The 23,485-nt window shown below is 38.2% G+C and overlaps 1 protein-coding gene across 1 annotated transcript in view; it reads right to left on the minus strand.

Moving 5' to 3' along the window:
- The window catches only part of ARHGAP20 (Rho GTPase activating protein 20), a 116,333-nt gene that overhangs the window by 42,395 nt on the left and 50,453 nt on the right, over positions 1-23,485 (minus strand). Inside the window, exon 3 of the mRNA XM_058186162.1 lies at positions 4,926-5,096. Within this exon, the coding sequence (XP_058042145.1) occupies positions 4,926-5,096 (171 nt within the window). The remainder of the gene's footprint in view (positions 1-4,925; positions 5,097-23,485) is intronic.

The raw sequence follows: 23,485 nt of genomic DNA on the forward strand, positions 1-23,485 counted from the left end.
CTTGGCAACTTTAAGCCTGAAGGACTTCAACTTCCAGAATTCTGGGAGTTGAAGTCCTCCAGGCTTAAAGTTGCCACGGTTGGAGACCCCTGGTCTAAAGTGTGGAAACAGACTATTTTCTTCCTTCCAATGTTCCCACAATTCATGTAACATGGCTGCTCTAATACAGAACCCAGAAGTGGCCTCTTGCTTCATGAAGTTGTACTAAAAGACAGCTTTGTTGAAACCTTGATTAAAATATACCATTTAAGGCTTTACACCAGCTTATTATGAGGGGTCAGGTTAGCAAGGTTGGAAGAAAAGATCATTACATAAGCACAGAGTAGATGTCTTCGGCATTCCAGCGTGGGAAATTAGTAGGCTAAAATCCATTTTTACAAAAGATAAAGAAAAAGATTTAGGATTTAAACTCTTGAGCATGACACATTCACATATCCGTGGATTTATATATTCTGTAGATATTGGTCTCCTGTGTAGATATGACTTCTGCAATAATGATTAGCCAGTTACTGAATGCAGGGTCAAATAGTTGGAGAATTATGAACAAAGCTTCATGCTTCCATGAAGTCTGATACTTATGAATTAAAACATTCGTGTCATTGTGTCTCCTTCCACTTTCACAAGGCCAAGGGAGGCATTAATTGATTGTATGATATAAATGGAATAAGATGAAGACAATGTTAATAACTAAAATATAGGAGGGGAGGTTTGAGAAATATGCATAATAAATGAGAAAACCGGGGTTGTCTGGACACCAGAAATATTGATATGAAAATAAATACAGCAATGGAGAGAGATAAGAAGAAGGAGAGAGATGGAAAGGGAGAAGGAGGGAGAGAGAAAGGAGAAAAGGAAGAGGAGAGGAGAGGAGAAAAGGTAAGGGAAATAAGAGTAGGAGAGAAGGTTAGATAGGGAGAAAGTAGGGTGGAGGGGGAGAAAGGAAGGGGAAGTAGAGAAGGAGTAGGAGAGGAGAGAAGAAAGGAGATAGGAAGAAAGGAGGGAGGTAAAGGAGTGAGAGGAGAAGAAAAGATTGCTGTGAAAAGGAAAAAATGAAATCGAAAAAAGGCAACCCCGAATATATTTGAATATATTAGGATAAAAATTGAAATAGTTAAAAAAAAAGAATGAAAGAGAATGAATACGAATAAAAAAGGAGAAATTAGAACTTGAGGGCGAAAGAAGATGTGACTTAATAAAATGAGCAAGGAAATATTAGGAAATGAATAAAAACTATGAAAAAAGAATATTTTGGCAAAAACTGTAACTAAGTAAAATATATTTGAATACATTGAATTGTATAAGATATGATATGGACAACACTCTGTTCATAAATCATGTATGTGTGTAGGAGGGAAACTAAAAAATTAATAAATAATTGTTCCAAAAAAAAAAACACAAGGCTTATTTGCCTTTAAGGATAATAGGGAGGGGAAAAAAGCGGAACAACTGATTGTCTATCCCAGGGATATCAAACTGGTAGCCTACAGGCCGGATGTGTCATGCACAGGCCACGCCCACACCGGCTCCACACAGGCAAAAAAAGTCACAGTATGTCACATGACGTGATCGAGTTTCACACCCGCGGTCTTTCCACTCTTGGAGGCTGTAAGGAAGATTTCTGTGTTGAAAAGCACAGGAAAGCCTGAGTACAGAGATATGGCCTTCAGTTGTTCCAAAGTGCTCATGATGGAACGAGTCTGCTTCCTTTTCTGGCATGTTAACTTACTTTGCTTTCAACAAAACTTTGTCTTCTGGATGGAACTGCTGCACAATATCTTGCCTAGCAAGTCAACTATAGGTAGTCCTCAACTTATAATCATTCATTTAGTGACTATTCAAAGTTACAACTGCACTAAAAAAAAAAGTGCCATACCAACATTCCTCACACAATCATTGCAGCATTACCATGACACATGATCAAAATTTGTGCAACTGACAACTGACATGACAATTGCAGCTTTCCAGGGTCATGTGATCACCATCTGGGACCTTCCCAGCCAAGCTTCCGACAAGCAAAGTTAATGGGGACAGGCAGATTTCCCTTAACAACTGCCGCAATTCATTCACAACAAGTTTCAGTTCTGGTCGTAAGTTAAGGACTACCTATATTGCTCAGAATTGGAAGATCTGATATGAAAGGAGATTAACCTAATTTTTTTTTTAAATGTATAATACTTGAGTAAAATGTTCCAAGAGGGAAAGAAAGCAAAAGAACAATGCTTATTAGCAAGCAAATCAGAGAAAATACCAGTTCTTAAAATAAGAACTGTGAAAACAAAAATGTCTGCCTAGAAAGATCATCCAATCCTGTTAACATAATATTTTTTTTCCCACAAAGTAATTTATTAATACTTCATTAGCAAAGCGTGTGAAGGACAGGGCTCTTATGCTTAGTGCTTCATTGTATATATCCAGTCATTGCTTTAGGAGAAAATTACATGTCATTAGACATCAGTGGCTGATTTTTTTTCGGCCAGGGAAAAGCAGTTTCAGGAATAGCACTGGAACAAAAAAACAAAAACAAAAAAACCCTTCTGTTCAAATGAAATTGGAGTTCACTTATGGAAAGTAAAACTGGAACAGGGAAAGCAAGCAGATATATAAATCAGTTCTTATTTAGTTTGAAAGAAACAAAACCCTGGTCCTTACACTGATTGTATCTCAGAAACAGGTTTCTTGGAAGTGCAGTGTTTTGTAAACATATACATAATGTTTTGTCTTCCTTGTGCTTCTGAATTAACAGAAAGTGTTTGGAAGATGTTACTAAACACAACAGAGCCTGAATAAGCTGTTTATGTGCATTCAAGCTTGACACTGATCTTAACGATTATTCATCTGACAATTCAGAATTAAATCAAAGTTATAAACTGGAACTCTGACATATCAACCTCATTGTACTGCAGTGTTTATAACTATAGACAAACCCGAGCAACAATTCATGTGCAGCTAAGCATAAAAACTATGAAGGAAAAGCCATAATGAAAAATCCTTTTTTGCCAAAGAATCAGGAGTGGTAGGCTGAATGACTGTCTTGAGCTTGTGGCCATGCGTTCGTCTCTATGAAAAAGCAATTATGTAAACCTGGAGACAGTCGAAATAGAAACTTTCCATGATTATTTGGGGGATAAATTAGTAATTAATCTACTTATAAGCTTCATAAAAACATTTGGAGGGCCACTGTTAAAAAAATAGAGGACTAAGCAGTACTGATCCAACAATGCAATTCTTACTTTGTTCATTCAACTGAAGGAGAATGGTGTGTACAGGTGTGGGTTCTACTTACCTTTACTATGCACAGATCACTTTTGATGACGTTCAGGTCAGTGGGCGGAGCCTCCCGCCGGTTTTACTACCGGTTCTATAGAACCAGTCTGAACCGGGGCCAACCCACCACTGGGTGTGTCCCATGAGTACATGGGGACAAGCCATGCATACAACACTCCCAGCATATTGAATTATATGTAAGAATATTTGAACGGTGTGTATTTTTCCAGTGATTAAAAAAAAAAGTCAAGAGCAATCTGAATCATCTTCCCAACATCTTCTCCTCTGGTTTCAGTGGTACGTGATCAATGTAGATCAGAGGTCTCCAACCTTGGCAATTTTAAGACTTATGGACTTCAACACCCAGAGTTAACTCTGCGAGTTGAAGTCCACAAGTCTTAAAGTTGCCAAGGTTATAGACCCCTGATGTAGATGTTAAAGCTACGTGCGTTTTTCAGTTAATCTAATATCTCTGTTTAGTGAATACCTGGTTGCCTTTATAAAAGTTTTAGGGAGGGGGGAAACTTCTCTGAAAGGATGGAGAAGACATTTGAGCAAACAGTGCTCCCAATGATATGTGACCCCTTAATCACAGTTAAACATCTCATGTGATGTCACCGATGAGACATATTTTCTGAAGCTCTGAAAATATTTGTAATCGTACAGATAAATGCCGAATCTAAGTTCTTAGCAGAACACAGCTAGACTGACTCTTTTTGCAAACCATAAAAGGATATTTCCATTTCCAGTAACTTAAGACTGTATAAGGCCATACAACAGCAAGAGAAGAATTGGTTTCTTTTTTTCCTTAAGCTACAATTTATGAAGTTACTAGTTACTAGTTTGAAGAAGCATTCTCAAAGGTCACGTTAGACACAGATAAATGAAGGGGCTTTTTTGAAGCTCCGCATTCAACTTCTTAACAGCACTAGCATCATTAATTTTAAAGCCAAACAAAGTAGAAGGAAACAGAATGGTGACAGGCACTGGAGTCCTCTGATTTCCCAATCAAGTTAATGACCCAGAATTTCACATTGCTTGATTATTACCTTGTGAAGAAGCAAAAACATTTCACAGCATTCACTCAATCTTTTTCAAATGAGCACATTGGTTAGTAATGAAAACCCACACAGAATAATAACAAAGGTTATTCATTTTTGCTAACTATAGCAGTGGTGGGTTGCTACCAGTTCTCCCTGGTTCAGCAGAGCCGGTAGCGGAGATGTTGATGTGACAGCAAACCGGTTCGCTCCGACCATCATCTGGCCCTCCTGCCTGCCCCACACTATACCTACCTTTATTCCTTCGTTTTTAGCCCACCTGAAAGGTGCAGTGGAGCGGATTGCAGTGCCTCAGCCGTTAAGCAATTCAATGCACTTGTGTACAGCGTAAGTTTGGCGTGCAAGCGTGCGAGCGAAGCGAGCAAAGCGCATGCACGAAGCGAACCGGTGATAACACCAGTTAGAACCCACCACTGAACTATAGCCTCCCAACCACCCAACCTTCTGCTTGCATCTAATGTCCTGTTATATAATTTAAAGAAATCTAAATGTTAGTAAACAAAGCAAAGCAATTTTGAGCCTCCCGCCAACCCCATAACATAAAATACAGTCAGGGATGTTGACTGTTATGAAGAGGACATATTCTGCAAGAAAACTTACTTGGATTTAGCAACGACAAGGATGTCAGTAAAGAGGAACAGGTGTCGTTCCTGAGTCTGCAGGCCTGTCTTCAGTTGTACATGTCCTTCCAATAGGAATGCTCGAGCTGGAGAAAGGAAGGACTGGACCAGCGGACATGTCTCCGGACTGATTGGCGAGAAGCAGCCTTCCCTGTTACAAAATCAAAATGAATAATCTATGAGTCAAACTGAAGCCTGTTTTTCCCCCCTCCCGAATATAATGCTCTTATCCATTGTTGGTTTTCTACAGAAGTTTATTAATTCACCTGCATTTATTATTGGCATTTATAACATCTAGGGATAAAAATTATAGCCAGTCCTTAATTTTACTGCCTAATGGGGAGGAGCTCCAGTAAACCAATTGTCTATTAAATACGAATAGGATTTTATTCATGGATATTTGACATAGGTGTGTGATAAGGCAAATGGATTTTTTTATGTAGGCATAACTAGGCAATGACCAGAAGTTTCATGTCTGCTAAGCTGGGAGTTTACTGAAAGTTAACTGTATAAGCCCAATTCTAAGCAGTCCATGATGCTGTTACAAATTATGGAGGCACAAATGGATCTTGAAATTTAAGCAAAGATATTACACTCTCTATATTAGCTGGAGGGTTAGAGTTAGCTAGATTCCACAAATTTCTTCTGGTTTTCTCCCTCTGCAAAGGAAAGAAATCTTCCTCAAAAGCAAGCCAGATTCTAATCTAACTTTGATTTGGCTATTGCTACCCTATAAAACACACAAAATCGAGCGTTATCAGAACAAGACAGTTTTATACATAACTGTCCTTTCCTTTTCTTGCTTTGCATTGACTATTATACATTGTTCCCAGACCCCTTAAACCTCCCTTGCTTGGTCCTGCTTGTTGGAATGACAGCAATGGGAACAGCTGGCCACCCAAAGAACCTTTCAGGATCTGGGTAGAGAGGCTCATGCTGTGTTTGGCTGCTTCCTAGCTTCACCATCTCAGTGTTTGTTACAACCCTTGCTGAGTGCAGCTGGAATATTCAGGGGGTCTAATAATATTGCTGACTTGGGAAACCCTGACAGCTGGTGCTGGAAGGACATGAACTTCAGCATGAATATGACTCACATCCACTGGCAGAAAAGCAACTATCTGCAGCCGCCTTGCAAGTCAGCAATAATCCAGATTTATCATCTTGTCTCTGCTTTGTAAAGAACACAGTACTTTATTATTCCATAATTCCTACAAATGTTTGATTATCTATTGGCTGTTTCCACTAATAAACAAGTGGAAATAAATGACTGTGAGATACTACTATAGATCGATATCTATTTTCCACTCTAGATACAAGTACTGAAATTAAGTGAAATAATCAGATTTGTATTGAAAGTGAAGTCATTGATCATTGATTTGGATCCAATCTGGCATTACTAAGAATTGTTACGAGTGGATATGATCCTGCCCCCTACGTGCTACGAACCCTCTCAAGTTTCCTTCAAGTAGAGAATAAGGATGTGGGGAATCAAGAAATACTGCCATTTGATTTTATCTTCTTCTCAAAATCATCATAAAGAACAGAGACAATTACAATGGACGATCAGAATTTGCTTAGACAAAACAAGAAAGCTTCTAAGTGGCCCATATATTTCTACAAGAAAGTGTGGCTAAAACAACCTACATGAAGAATTTTGTAACTTCTGAATCCGATAGATAGATAGATAGAGATAGATAGAAAGAAAGAAAGAAAGAAAGAAAGAAAGAAAGAAAGAAAGAAAGAAAGAAAGAAAGAAAGAAAGAAAGAAAGAAAGAAAGAATTCTTTATTGGCCAAGTGAGATTGGACGCATAAGGAATTTGTCTTTGGTGCATACCCTCTCAGTGAACATAAAAAGACAAGATACATTCATTAATAATCATAAGGTAAACACTTAATGATAGTCATAGGGTACAAATAAGCAATCAAATCATACTAGGAACCAATCAATATAAATCGTAAGGATACAGCAAAAGGTTACAGTCATATAGTCGTAAGTGGGAGGAGATGGGTGATAGGAACGATGAGAAGATTAATAGTAATAGTAATGCAGACTTAGTGAATAGTTTGACATTGTTGAGGAAATTAGAGAGCATTTCACTGAGGCAGCTGTGGGTGGCGCCATCTTGGATACAACATGTCATGGGATTGACATGTTGCAACGTTGTTTTTTTCTGGTACGCTTCTTGCGCCTTGAAATTCAGGTGCTAAAGCACTGCAAAGATCTAAGGAGAGACATTCTGAGGAAAACTCATGTTCCTTGGATAATTAATGAGTAGTTGTATTTTTAGCTATTAATATTGGTACTTTCATATTCAGACTTTCTTCTGTTAACTTAAAGATAGTATACATAAGTGGAGGATTCCCCACTTTAACTGAATTAGAAAAATGTCTAGACCAGAGGGTCAGTAAGCTACTGGTTTGATGGGAATTTGAAACCAAATCTCCTCAATCCCAGTTCAAAACCTTAATCACCGCACCATATTAACTCCAATGATGATTTTTTTTCCTTGGTAAAAAAAACCCCAATTTTCTCATTATGCATGACACTCCCCTGTTATATGCAGCTATAAAGGTATGTAAAGTTTGCTTTAGGTTATAGTTTACATGGGTCAATAAGTAGGCCAGCAAGCTTGGACCGTATCCTGCATATGCTAAATGTGCTGCCTTAGATCATGTCACTGAATCTACAGTTTTCATCACAGATGTTTAAAGATTCCTTGGCAGAACAAGGCTCTATTCAGAAGTGAAGTTCATATTTTGAATCGGCATATATTAACGGGGCTTTTCCAGTTAGTCCTGCCCTCTGCTGTTCACAGCGCAGAATTTTCCTGGATTATGATTCGAAAGCATTCCTGACCTAGACATCTGTTCTATTTACAAAGATGGCAGTAATTTGATTTACTGAACTTGTATTTAATTTAAAACTTATTAAACCTGTATGCCTTTCGACTCTCAATGACTCTGGGTGGCTAAGGACCACACTAATGGGCATATCCTATTACATGCCAATTGGAGCTGAAATGTCATTTTTTTTTCCAACCAGCCTGGAGGCAGGGTCTAACAAAAAATGCAGACTTGCTTGAATCCTGCAGTTCAAAATCTGCAGTAGAAAACAGAAAGTGGCAATCTGAAACATAATCCTCCACTACTGTAGCCCTTACCTGTAGCCCCCATATAAACTGCTTCTTAAGGTAAAGGTAAAGGTTCCCCTCACACATATGTGCTAGTCGTTTCTGACACTAGGGGGTGGTGCTCATCTCCCTTTCAAAGCCAAAGAGCCAGCGCTGTCTGAAGACGTCTCTGTGGTCATGTGGCCGGCATGACTAAATGCCAAAGGTGCATAGAACGCTGTTCCTTCCCAACAAAGGTGGTCCCAATTTTTCTACTTGCATTTTTTACATGCTTTCGAACTGCTAGGTTGGCAGAAGCTGGGACAAGTAATGGGAGCTCACCCTGTTAAGCGGCACTAGGGATTCGAACCCCTGAACTGCCAACCTTTTGATCAACAAGCTCAGAGTCTTACCCACTGAGCCACCATGTCCCTAAACTGCTTCTTAGATAATGTTATTCTTGTATATACAATTTAAGCTTATTTATCTGCATTGGGGAGGTCTTTAAGTCAATCTTACATTTCTGCCCTTGCTTGTCCATCCGTCCATTTATCCACCCATCTATCTATCCATCCAATTATCCAGTTTAGAGTTAGAATCCCATTCCGTGTGATAGCTAAAGACATTTTAGACCAGGGGTCCTCAAACCTGGCAGCTTTATGACTTGTGGACTTCAACTCCCAGAAGAGTTGGCTGGAGAATTCTGGGAGTTGAAGTCCACAAGTCTTAAAGCTGCCAAATTTGAGGATCTCTGTTTTAGACTGAAACGTAATTCCAGTGCTTTGAATTGAAGCCATCTTGCCAGAATCAAAATCCCATTCATGATTCAGAAAAAGGGTGTGGCCAGCACCACCCTCAGGTATGTTGTTCAGAAAACACCAGCTTTTTGACATAGATTATTCCCCAAACAAAAATAAGGCTGTATTACCCAAGCTAATCATTCTCAAATAGCCCTACTGACTTCTTTTGAGAACAAGCAGCCTCTTACTTCGGAAACAGGAAGTATCCTTAAATAACCCTTATTATGGCTGCTTCTTTTTTTAAGTACACACACAAAATATTCTACTGCTTCATTTGTGTTGTGTTGTCAGAGCCGTTCAGTTCAGAGGATTAAAACCAAGATTTCTAAAAAGCATTCACAATTCTTTTTATTATACACCTCTTAGTTGTTCAATATGTTTAAGTATTTTTAGACTTTGCTTGACAAATTGTTCCTTTCAGTACCAATCAGAAGTTATAAATTATGACCAGCTCTTTCTGGTACAGCACAACAATGGATACATGGTAAATTGACTTGATGCTGAAAGGCTCAAAAAGATGGAAATGAGGCCCTTCCCTTTCGCCTCCAAGTAGCCTCTCTCATATAATCCACATTGAACAAAAGAAGTACCAGGGGGGAAAAAACAGATTGTACCTTTTTAATTCCTCAAGAAACAATAGAGAGGTGGACTCAGTCTACATAACTCCTGATTTGTTGGCTGGATCTAGGACAGGGGTCTCCAATCTTGGCAACTTTAAGCCTGGAGGATTTCAACTCCCAGAATCCCCCAGCCAGCAAAGCTCCAGGATTAAAGTTGTCAAGGTTGAAGACCCTTGATCTAGGACATCATATATGAAGTCCTGTCCTTGACTGGGCAAAGCAACAAGCAGTCTTTCCAAGGCTTTCAATGAAATCAAAAGCATTCAGGAAAAAAATGAACAATGTGGACAAATATGAAAGGCAATATGAATATCCAACCACACTGACCTAAAAATAGCTCCCTCTAATTTTCCTAAATATATGTTGAAACCAGTGGTGAAATCCAAATTTTTTTTACTACCGGTTCTGTGGGCGTGGCTTGTGGCGTGGTGTGGCTTGGTGGGCGTGGCTTGGTGGGCATGGCAGCAGAAGGATACTGCAAAATCTCCATTCCCACCCCACTCCAGGGCAAGGATACTGTAAATCTCCATTCCCACTCCACTCCAGGGGAAGGATACTGCAAAATCTCCATTCCCAACCCACTTTGCGGTCAGCCAGAGATGGTATTTGTCGGTTCTCCGAACTGCTCAAAATTTCTGCTACCGGTTCTCCAGAACCTGTCAGAACCTGCTGGATTTCACCCCTAGTTGAAACCCAAGAACATAACCAAGGGGATTAGTAATTACTTTGATTAATTGATTATATGCCATCAAGTCACTGTTGATTCTTAGTGACCACAAACATAGATTTTTCTCCATGATGATCTATCCCTAACCCGTCTTTTCCACACTGCCACTGCAACGAGTCCATTCAACTTGCTGTCGGTCATCCTGGTCTACTCTTTCTTTCTGCCTTTCTCAGCATCAGAGCCTTTCTCAGAGGTCTTTGCATAATGTGTCTGGATAATTTGAGCCTGGTCATTTGTGCCTTGATGGAGAACACTGGATTGATTTGTTCATTGATCTTCTTCTTTAGTTTCTTAGCTGTCCACAGTATTCTCAAGAATCTTTTCCAATACCAAATTAAAAAACGTTTATATTCTTTCTATCCCACTTCTCAGAAAGTCCAAACATTCTTTTCCATAAAGTGTCACAGAGAATTCCATGGCTTGCATAGGTATGATATTTGCAGGTACAGACACATCATAGCATCTGAGTATTTCCCCACCAAATGTAACTAGTTTAGGTAGGGTCAATACATAAACCTTACCTGAAATTTATGGGGTGATTGTCCCCTTCCTCGTTTGTTCTATATTACTCTTTTAGCAACAATTTCCTTTGTTGCGTCCAACAACAAATGTTTTATTTTTATTTATTTTTATTTATTTATTTATTTATTTTTATTTATTTATTTGTCAAACACAAAAGTATATATAAGTATAAGCATGAAATAACCATACGAATTGGATACAACCAAAGGGAACATTAGGACAGGAATGGTAGGCACATTGGTGCTCTTATGCACGCCATTTACAGACCTCTTAGGAATGGGGTGAGGTCAATAGTAGATAATCTTTGGTTAAAGCTTTGGGGATTTTGGGATGAGACCACAGAGTCAGATAGTGCATTCCAGGCATTAACAACTCTGTTACTGAAGTCATATTTTCTACAATCAAGATTGGAGCGGTTCACTTTAAGTTTAAATCTGTTGTGTGCTCGTGTATTGTTGTGATTGAAGCTGAAGTAGTCTTCGACAGGAAGGACATTGTAGCAGATGATTTTATAAGTTATACTCCGGTCATGCCAAAGGCGGCGGAGTTCTAAATTTTCTAAACCCAGGATTTCAAGTCTGGTGGCATAAGGTATTTTGTTGTGATCAGAGGAGTGGAGAACTGTTCTTGTAAAATATTTCTGGACACACTCAATTGTATTAATGTCCGAAATGAGGTGTGGGTTCCAGACAGGCGAGCTGTATTCGAGAATTGGTCTAGCAAATGTTTTGTATGCTCTGGTTAGTAGTGTAATCTTTCTGGAGAAGAAGCTACGCAAGATTAAGTTTACAACTCCTAAAGCCTTTTTGGTGATGTAGCTGCAGTGGACTTTGGCACTTAGATTGTTTGATATGAAAACTCCAAGGTCTTTGACTGGGTGAGGGTCATCTACAAGGTAATGTCCATCAAATATTTAGTGTTCTGATTCTTTTTTCCAATGTGTAAGACAGAGCATTTGCTGGTTGAAGCCATGTGCAAGATGCAACTACCCTTTTCAGGATTGGCAGAAGATTACTTAAATTCTGTTTTCCTGGGCTGTAAGAATCAAAGAATCTTTCTTTTCTTTTCCCACTCCAAACAGCTGGTCTGAAGAGAGAAGTGCTAAACAGAAAGATTAACAACACCCCAGCTGAATAGATTAAGGGGTATCAGCAGTTCGAGCCTGATAGCAGCTTGTTGCAATTATCTTTTATAGGGGTACTACTGGAAAAAGGGCTCTGCTAGAGAGATTTTAAATTATTCCCTCTTCCACTTCGTAATACGTTAATGCATATCCATTCAAATTTCACACCATGGCAGAAGAAGGTAAGACAGCTTGGAAAAAAGGCAACTGAGACCAGAGACACAATTGTTGGTTGTAAAGGTGAGCAGTGAGGAAGGTGGTTGTTGTTGTTCTGTGGGAGACAGGAAAGTTGGTTTTTGTGTGTGTGTTCGTAAAGCAACCTAAAGCAGGTAGTAAGAGATACCATTCTCCAGAATTAAGACTTATAAGTAGTAGTAGTTGGAGGAGGAACATGCTCAAGAAATATGCAGGTTAAGACCCAAAATATTAGGCTATGTGGCTGCCTTTTCTGTTGTTTGCAAACAAGGAAATTCCCCAGGCATCCATGGGGTTTATTTGGGAGACAACTAATGCCCAATTCTCGACATAATTAAGGAAAGTTGATGTGAAAACTTAAAAGGCCTGAAAAACCTAATTGAATATATCTTAATGCAAGGGAATAAGTTAAAAGTCCTAAAACATCGCCCAGGAATTTTTAGAAATAGCCAGAGGAAGCCGGAAATTATGATATGATACAGATATCGTATCTGTTATGATAGAGATTTAAAGGCAAAGTGATTTAATGTAGGAGGCCATCCTGTTATTATTGCCTAGTAAAGAAAGACACTGACACCAAACTCCTAGACCTTTAAGGCTTTAAATGAAAGTTTATATTGTATAGGATTATGGTATTGTCAGGCCTGGAAGCCATCTTTGGCATTGGGTCTTCAGGCCTGCTACATTTAGTACTGTGGGAAACAGGGAGTGGGGATTGTATGGAGCAGGGGTGATATATAGTCATAATAACATTCCTTTCTCAGAGAGTCAAGGATATCTTGCCCTGCACCTGGAGGGGTATAACTGGGAGGCATCTCTAGATGGGAAGGTGCTTTGATTGGACTATGTGATGGACATGTGGGTGCTGGGTAGGGAGTTTCCTTTCGGTGGGGAAAACCTAGAAGCTTTCAGATTCGGGTTTCCCCAGATGTGCCAATATGACATCTCTAATAAAATGGAACTTTAAAGTCTCGGAGTCTTCTTTCGTTGGGGGTGTTACTTGGAACCCTGACATTAACCCAAATCGGCAGGTATATGCTTCGATACTCTACAGTTGTATGCTGCCATTGTTACTGATACTATCTGTAAACAGAAAATGATTTCTAAAAATATTTTCCAAATAAATAATGGAAAAAAGGGTTGAGATGGACTCCTAAGAAAACATATTTTCTTAAAGCCAAAGCCAGAGAACATGTTTATTAGTGAAGAGTCTGCATGCTTTTTTTTAAAAGTCCCCAAATCAGTAGGAGTTTCACCTATCAGCTAAGCCAAATTAAGTCAGTCGTATCAATGGTCTTACTGTAGGAGTGTCAAAGTGGCAGCCCTTGGGCCGGATGTGTCATGTGCAGGCCATGCCCACCCCAGCTCCACAAATGGGAAAAACGTCACGAAACATCATGTGATGGCAACATGACAAAGTAAATTTGACACCATAGTCTTAAGCAACCCAAATCTTCCTTTCCTACTGTTTCATTCAACCTTGCGCTCTTGTTTATTATTGGCACAAGTATCAGTTCTCATGCTATTGCAATAATTAGCAAGCATCTGAATCCCAAAATTAAAGATGGACGTATCCTGCAGCTTTTGAGGTAATCTATTCCTGTTGTCCTTATCCAAAAATTCTGCCGAGTAAACTATTTTTATTTATTTTTTTGGTAAGAATACAGAAGGCAAAGCTGCCAGATTCCAGTATTAAGCCTAAAACCATAATTTGGTCACAGGAAAAGAAAATGAAGATGAAGAACAAGAATAGAAAATAAAGCATGTAATTCAAAAATATGTAAAAACACACACACTGTATCTTCTGCTTTTATATACCCTCTTCAAGAGAAGAAAAGGTTACATTTTGACAGAAAATGCAACCTTGGTAGTGGAGCAAGATGACCACTCAATGTGGATTATGACACAACGTAATGCTGAGCACATTCAAAATATCTCTGTATTGATGAGTAGGGAGCTGCCATTTCAAGGTCATGAACGCTGCAAAGTTTTGTGCTTGGATGCTTTTAATGAAAGGATTCTGGGATCCATTTATGGCAATGTGCCTGCATGATTAGGCAAAGAAGTCCAAACGCTGAATTGCATCAAAAGCTTGGAAAGCAGTAGAACTCTTGCCAATAAACACATTAATTATTCTCTTTTATTTTTGTGAAGGGGGAAAGGGAATACATGTTTAGGTCCAGTTTGGAGAAGGCAGGATGAGGCCAAAATAGACAAGTAATGGCTGTGTTGATAGATCTGAAAGTTGTCAAAATAGCCCCTACAATCTTGGGTTCAGAAGGGTTGAGAGTCTAATTGTCTGGAAGAACCTTGAATCCTATAAGCTCAGGAGAAGTAAAGGAAGCCTAAGTAGAAAGCCCAAACAGATGATTATTATTATTTATTATTTCAACATTATTCAACTTTATCTAATCCATGGGAAATACTGAGAAGAGGCAGAAATAACTGATTTGCAGTCTTCTTCCGCAAAATATTAAACCTACCCATGTAGGGAACAAAACTGGATGCAAACCCTTTAAGCTGCTCCATCACAAACATTAGGTAAAGGTAAAGGTTCCCCTCGCACATATGTGCTAGTCATTCCCGACTTTAGGGGGTGGTGCTCATCTTTGTTTCAAAGCCGAAGAGCTAGCGCTGTCTGAAGACATCTCTGTGGTCATGTGGCCGGCATGACTAAACACCAAAGGCTGTTACCTTCCCACCAAAGGTGGTCCCTATTTTTCTACTTGCATTTTTTACGTGCTTTCAGACTGCTAGGTTGGCACAGATATTAGTGATTCGCAAACAAAAGACCTCATTAAAGGAATTAACGGTGGAAAAATGAAGAATGCTGGCCACAAACAAGGAATATGAATAAATTATTAACTAAATCACCTTTTAATGAACCACTCCTAAAATTTAATAAGTGTGCAACTGCTAGGTTATGTTTTTCAACAGCAGCTGCAGCTTGAAACTGAACCAAGGATATCTTAGCACTTGAAAAATTCACCGCAGCACCTGGAAATAACCCAGAATCCAGGCATGATTTCATTCCATGGCAACATGGCTTTCAGCCAATAATTTTTTTAAAAAATCACTCGGAGAAACCAGATGTCATTGTTTTTACGGATAACTTTTACTGATAATTTTGGCCTTATGTATGACTTTGTCCTTATTTCTGGAATTACATCAATCTGGTAGGACCATTTAGAAGTTAGACAGCATGAGGTGGCCTTTTACAAGAAACAGTCATAAAACACCAATATATCAGAATATTCCTTGACATCTCTCTATCTGCTCACCCAGCAGAATGACCCTTTGAGCACATTTATGAAGAAAAGCAATTGCCATTCATTATTTTTCCAAGGAAGTTTATGGGGTCCAAGACCCTTCTTAGAAATAAAGATGACATCAATACTGCTTTATAGCATGACAGCTTGGTTTCCTAATTAAGCAATTAAGAGATTTTTTTTAATGAATGGATCAAGAAATTGTCCATGTAGATGTACGTTTCCTATCATGCGTTCTTAAATACAAACTAAGCATCTTGCACAGAACAAGGATTTTCACATAATACATCTTCATGGTAAAGCAGCCATTGTCTTATTAAATTCATTCCTTTGCAGTCTTGTTGTCATGCAATATCCTGACCTTTGAACTTGACTACCTGCGTATTTAAGTTACCCTGAAAACGTTTTCTCAGCTGGCATGCAATTCCAAGAATTAGTTACTTAGCGGTCAGTATGAAAAAAAAATCTAAAATCAAATACTGAAAATCAAAAGAAACTTTCAAAAAGATGTTGTCCTAGAAATGTTCATAATGAAAGCATTAAATAGCAAACAAAAGAAAACGTCCATGCTATGGAGTGAGAATAAACCAGGGGTGAAATTCTCTGAACCTGCAGGTTCTATGAGTCTGCTACTGAGTGCCCACTTCGCGCACACATGTGCACCTGAGGTACACCCACGCAGCGCTAAAAAAGGAACATTTTGAAACCTTCCGAGTCTGCAAAGGTAAGTAGAACAACGGGGTGGGGGGGGAATCCGTTGTGCCACACAATTTAGATTAGCTAGACAGCAGGAAATCCAACGATTCTTGCTAATATAAATCATGTGTCACAGCTGATCATCGCCCACCTGATCGTTGGAAATACCGGTTTGGTCAAACCGGTAGCATTTTTTATACCAGTTCATCCAAACTGATCCAAACTGGTAGCATTTTGCCCCTGGAATAAACACTGTGGTATCATCTGATCAAGGACATTAAAACAGAAGCCAATTGTGCAATAGAGCCCTTCCATGTTTCTAAATAAATGTCATGTTTGTATTATGTGTACTAATGTGTTTATTTTCATCCTGGAATTTTAATACCTATCTCCAGATGGACCAATATGAAGCAATGATCACATTATTAATCCAATGACGTAATGCCAAACCAAAGCGTCAGTGGTAGTTCTACACCTACTTTTGTAAAACTACAGGTCTCTTGGAAATGGGGTTTATAATCCACAAAGAATGGAGAATAATGCAGTGAAATGGGACAAAGAGACTGCTAAAAAGAGGACGAAGAACAGGACAAGACTAATTACTGCATTTTTTAAAAGAAGGAAACATGATTAATGACTAACCTGAACTGTTTGGCATTAATAGTTCTTACAAGTAGTCCTCAATTTACCATCTTTTATTTAGTGCTGGGAAAAAAATGAATTATAACCTTGCAGCATCTTTGTACTTACAACCATTTCAGCATCCCTGATGTGGTCACATGATCAAAATTTGGGCACTTGGCAACTGGCATGGTGACCGCATCCCAAGGTCAGTGTAAATTAGCATTTACAATTTTCCCAGGGGGCTTCCAACAAGCAGTCAGTGAGAGAAGCCAAATTCGCTTAACATCTACATGATTCTCTCAATGACTTGCAGTGATTCGTTTAGCGATTCCAGAAAATAAGGACGTAAAATTGGGCACAGCTCACTTAACTACATCACTTAGTGGTATAAGTTTCAATCCCAATTGTAGTCATAAATCAAGGAGTACTGCATAGCAGCTAAAAACCATGCTTGTTATTTCCATATAGTAAATAAAAATATAGCTAAGTAACTTTAAGAAAGTCATTATTTCTTCTCCCTCAACATAATGATTGTATTATTGCCATCACTACTAACTTTTTTTTTAATTAAAGAAAAAGAGGACCCTCTTATACAACACTAGAGTAAACTAGTGAAACTTTTAGGAACACTTGAAATCCATAACACATTGATTATGTTTGAAGCAGCCCCTTTTTTTATACAAAAAAAAAATGCTGACTCCCATGCAGTCTTTGAAAATGTCCTTTGGGAAGATTTTTGTTTCCTCTATAAACTTTCAGAAATAAGGAAACGAGTAACATCAGTGAACACACAAAAAGCTCAGTGTTTGCCAAGTCTCAGCATTAATCAGAAACCTTCTATAAAAAGAAGTGCAGTTTGGTCAAATCAAATATAAAGCTGATCTATTTGCTGATAGCTTCATCCAGGCAGACACCTCACCCACACAGATGATCAATAATAGAGCCCAGCAAACAAGCAAACAGATAAGGGTCATTGTACACCAGCTGTCACAACGGATTCAATCAAAGCACAAGTATATCAAGCATTGGATACTGTATGGGAAGGTCAAGGAGAGCCTAAACTAGCAAGAAAAATATACAATGAGCACAAACAGGCCATATTTATCTAACTGTTAGTGCATGATCATTTTAAATCAGGAAAGAACTATGTACTCCTGAGGAAACAAGGATTCCTAAGCCTTTGATGTACAATAAAACAAAATGTTCTTTTGCTCTTAGCAAACCATACTCCACCAACAATGCCAAGAGCTGCATTTGTTTCCATTGCTTACAGTATCAATACAATATAAGTTACAAGATAGTATCCTAATGCACAATTTAATGAATATCCAGGCTTTGTCCAGAACAATTCAGTACACAAAAGAGATTTCACGATCAATTCTGAAGGTGCTTTGCCCAACACTTTCATCCAGCTACTGAAATCATTTTGCTAGCCACATCATTTTGTCAAAGTTTGGGATACAATTCAGGGGCCTCTCTGATAAGAAATAAGTCCCTTCCATAGCTTATTACTACTAAAAGAGAACTAAAAATATCACCTCCAGCGACTATGCCTGGGTCATTTGCCATATTGGCAGCTAGTGAATAACTAGGCCTAATGCAACTAATTCATTATTTCCTATGTATTCATTTACAGTAAAGGAAATAGTGAATCTCCTGAAATCCAGCTCCAGTTAAATGTTCCCTATAATAAGGCTTTCTACTCTGACAATCAGCTAACCTCATATTCAGCAACAGTTATCTGTCTTGGAAGCAATCAACCCACCTATCAATATGAGCCAGTTCCCAACAGGTAACAAACACGCAGGCAGGTAAGCAAGTAGACTAACTGCTATTGGCATACATGGATCTTACTATAGTATTTGTTCTCCTAAAGGCAATTTTTCAATGAAGTAGCTAGTTATAGCCCCCTAAATTCCATAGGATATACTAGAAACAAAAATAGAGAAGAAAGGGTTGTGGCTTATATAGGTAGCCTTCAATTTATAACCATCAATTTAATGACTACTCTAAATTACAATGGCCCTGAAATTGATTTATGACTGGTCTTTGTTGTTATGACTGTTGCAGGGTCTGAAGCATTCAGGATGCTAATATGCAATCAAACACCGGACCCCAAAAATCAATAATCAAGGCTTACTGTAGTATTTATTTAACAATGTTCACTGTAGGATCTCCCCTACATGCAAAATAATGCACTGATATTCATATGTTTCAGGAAAGGGTAAGAAAATGATGTAGTCACACATAGGTAATAGATGATGTAAGTATGAACATTCATAATCAGCAAGCCTCAGGTTACAGGTAACAGTTCATTTAGTGACCAAAGTTACAACAGCACTGAAAAAAGTAACTTATGATTGTTTTTCACACAACTGTTGTAGAATCCTCATGATCATTTGATTAAAATTCAGATGCTTGGCAATTGACTCATATTTATGGCAGTTGCAGCATCCTGAGGTCATATGATCGTCATTTGTAACCTCCCAGTTGGCATCCAACAAGAAAAGCCAATGTGGGAAACCAAATTTGCTTAACGATTGTGTGATTTAACTACACAACTACACTGATTCACTTAAAAGCCATACCAAAACAAATCATAAAATCAGATGCGACTCACTTAAAAACTCTCTTACTTAGCACTGAAAATTCAGGTTCCAATTCTGGTCTTAAGTCAAGGACTACCTGTATGTCCTGCTTGTATTCAGAGGTTCTCACTAACCAAATGCATGCCAAAGAAATCATTATTTTAAAGGCCCATGGAAACCTGATGCCTACTTTGGAGCCCACTCTCACCCCAAATGCAAATTCTATTTTCTAAAGGTTCCATGCAAACAACTTAACTAAACTCTGAAAATCAATATATGCTTTTATTTCTTTTATTTATAACACATATACCTTTTCTAACTGAATACATTTCAGGCAGCTTACTTAGTAAACTTATTTGTATTTTTGGCATCCCTATGAGGGAACAGCAGGTGTATTATACTGTTAGAAACTTGAGGAGCCTCAAAGGAATCAAAACATTTCTAGAAGCTTTTGAGAAAGAAAAGTTACCAATTGAACGTTCTGTTTGTAAAAAATGGAACATATTTTCTTTTTGACAGTGGAAAAACGGTGATGAGAAGAAACAAGATGAGGATAAGCAAGAGAGGAAATAAATGACTAATGCAATAATTATACCTACATTTATTTGAAAAAATAAAAATGTCAAAACATGTACAATGAATTAGAAGAAAGGGCTCTGCTTCATTTTAATATTTCTATACTTTCCCTGAATTGCAACTCGATTTTCCTATTTGGAGAAACAATGGCATCAAAGAGGCAAGTTGACCTGTTCTCTTTGACAAGTTCAGCCCACTGTTTGCATGTGTGCAGTTAATATAATCAGGGGTGAATTATCATAGATTATTCCTCTTATCAATTCAGGCAATTAACCAACCACAACAGACAAAGTGGTAGCTGACAATCACATCATGTGTTGGCTTTCACTCAAGCAATCAGAGGCAAGAACCAGAAACAAGAAAAATCTTAGGAGATACAGAAAGAAAAGATGTCTGCTATCTCAGCACTGTCACCATGGCCTTCTAAATTCAAAACATCTAATTCAGGGGTCTTCAATATTGGGAACTTTAAGATTTGTGGACTTCAACTCCCAGAACTCTGGGTTGGAGACCCCTGATCTAATTCACAACTTTAAGCCACAGTTATCACAACAGCAAAGAAAAATATATATTTAAAAAGTGCTTGCATTCCCGTACTTATGTCTATACACATTCCATTCTAAGACTGTTTCTCATTGGCCTGGCACCAGATTTTTCTGGTCTTACCTAGATCTTTGAATTACTCATCCCCAAGCACTAGCAATTGTTTCTGCTTACACTGACCTTGTTAAATTACCCATCAGATATTAAGGATAAACTCTGTACATGTCATGCACATTTGCAAATCCATGAACTGGGTGGTTGCAACCCACTTATGACTGAACTTATTTAATGAGTTTTTTTCCAGATGAATTATTAGGAACCTTAACAGCTGTGAGCTGTGCAAATTATGGCACATATGTTACAGGGCAGGAGGGGGGGTGCTTTCATCAAAAATCCATCTACTTTTTCCCATGGTACAACCATGAAAATATTATGTTAGAGCAAGACTTCAACTGAAATCATTAAAAGCTAGCATTTCCACACCGATACTACTCCACAAATAACCATATGTTGTTACATCATGATTATTTACTTTTTCATTTTCTCAATTTGGTTTTCCTCGTTGAATTTCAAAATATATAGAGGATTCATAACAAGCCAATCTAAAGACCATTATCTTAACACAGAAGCTAAGTCTGAATTAACAATCCATTTATTAGTTTTAGCATTGCTTCAGTTCTCTTATTAAGCCATCTGTATTAAATATTTTTATCCTGTATATGTGCTTTCAGTAGCTTTTATAAAGATGGCAAAGTCAAGTTCATTTTGGGGGAAAAAAGATACCATTCTATCAAGCAGATGGCTGCCTTCACTTTTTTTATTTCATTGCCTAATTTTCAGATTCATAGAACAATTTCTCTAAAAACAAACCTTCTGAACATGATTAATTCAAGATTTGTTTGATGAAATGTGACTTGTACATGTAACTAGCTGGATCTTAGCAACCAAACTGAGTTCTCATTATTAGTAGACTTCAAAGCACTGATTAGTCAATGCCATCTGTCTACTTAATTTGCACTTAGAGTCCTTATATTGTTCTGAACAATTCAAAGAGGCTTGCCCACCCTCACATAAGGAGAGCAGAATGTATCAAAAGTATTTACTACTTTTATTTGCATAGCACTCAATGCTGCAAGAATATACAATCAAATTTCACCAGAGATATCATATACTTCACCCAATATTGTACACATGCTGGATAGTATGTTCAGCACAGAAGTTCTTGGAGCAATGCTTGGGCAAGCATCTGAGCAATTATAACATGGATTTTAAAATGTATTTTAACAATACAAGTTTAGGGCTTACTTTTTTGCATGAAGAGGGAATAAACAGAGTGGCATCATAGAACCAATTCGTGCTATCTCCCTGGGTGCATACAATTCAAAAGGACACCTTTTCTTCTTTCTTTGCCATGTATAGCTTGCTTGAATGGTAGAAAGCAGTGGTGGAATTCAAATTTTTTTACTACCAGTTCTGTGGGCATGGCTTGGTGGGTATGGTGTGGCATGGTGGGCATGGCTTGGTGGACGTGGCAGGGGAAGGATACTGCAAAATCCCCATTCCCACCCCACTCCTGGGGGAAAGATATTGCAAAATCTGCATTCCCACCTCACTCTAGGTCCAGCCAGAGGTGGAATTTGCCGGTTCTCCAAACTACTCAAAATTTTCTACTACCAGTTCTCCAGATCCTGTCAGATCCTGCTGAATAGCACCCCTGGTAGAAAGTGTATTTCTGTTGAAACTTTGGTTGGCCTACTGTTTCTTCTCTTGTGTATGGAAGAGTTATCGATGTTGTAAAGGTGCCTTGTATGTCTCTATGAGCAGCATATTTGTACTAAAATACAAATTAGAACATGGAAAAGGAAAAACAAAATGGCTAGTATTCAAATTGAGTAAAACCACGTACTCGCTTACACAAAACATTTCCCAAAGGGGCCATCCACCCAGACACTTGGAGAGAAAACCAATTTTAAGAGGTCCTTCGAACAAGGTCATGGTAGAAACCACACAGATCTCTGGTGGGCAGGCACTGTTATAAAGAAGGCCCACTTCTTGGATCCCATCAGCTGACACAGTTTAAATGCAGAAATAGATGGTTCTCACAAGACTCCACCTCTGAATCAAAAGCAGCTGGGAATCAGAAAGGAAGAGTATCTGGCTTTGAAAAATTGGCAGATCAGAAGAAGCCGTCCTTGAAATGAGATTTAAAAAGAAAGGAGTTGTTCATCGATTTGGGGTAGGAGAGAGAAACACATGAGAAAGGCTGAAATACTTCAAAGTACAAGAAAGAACAAAGGAAAGCTGAAACAGTAAAAGTGAGGAAGTATTAATTTATCAGATTTATAATCAAACATGCCTTTTATTCAGCAGTTCAAGGCAGGGTATACAGTTATCCTTCTTCCCATTTCTCCCACAACAGCCGCTCTGTGATACAGGTTGGGCTGGGAGAGCATGATTAGCCCAAAGTCGCTTGAGCTTCTATGCTGAGGAAAGAGGTTGAACTTGATCTCTCCAGTTCAAGAATCAGACAATTGTTGAGTTGGTTTCCTTTGCCAAGTTTTACTTGCTTTCCAATCACTTGCTCGGTCCATCTAATGATTACTCCATACTTGGTTTTATGGAAGCATGAAAATTGCATAATACAATGCAATTTTGATTCCTTTTCATCCAAATTATCTTACCTTAATTATCTTAATCACACCGAATATCTATATAAATGCAGCAAAATTCAAAACCAGTCCAGCATGAGCTTGTTGGCTATGGAATGTAGAAGCTGTGATTCACTGCAGAATTCCATTTGGGAATGTATCCCTATTGTACCCTTATGTTTCTTGGGTAAAACACAGTTTGTCCATGAACATAAAATTATTGCCCATTTTTCTGGCATTTGACATCTTTTGCCCATGAAGTTCAACAATATAAGCATATTCTTCACTCCCTAAATCTAATTTTCCTTGATTGTAATTGTAATATGTTAAACTATTGCTAATGGGCACTTTTTTAATTCTTAAAACCTGAATTTTGCCCATCAATCATATTCTGTATTTTTATTGCACAGTGATAAGGTAACCAATAAACATACATTGTTATACCCCACTGGGACAACAATTAAATATATGAATGATTTTTAAAAATGCTAGATATGA

This window comes from Ahaetulla prasina, chromosome 5 (genome assembly GCF_028640845.1).
Source record: "Ahaetulla prasina isolate Xishuangbanna chromosome 5, ASM2864084v1, whole genome shotgun sequence".
NCBI lineage: Eukaryota > Metazoa > Chordata > Lepidosauria > Squamata > Colubridae > Ahaetulla > Ahaetulla prasina.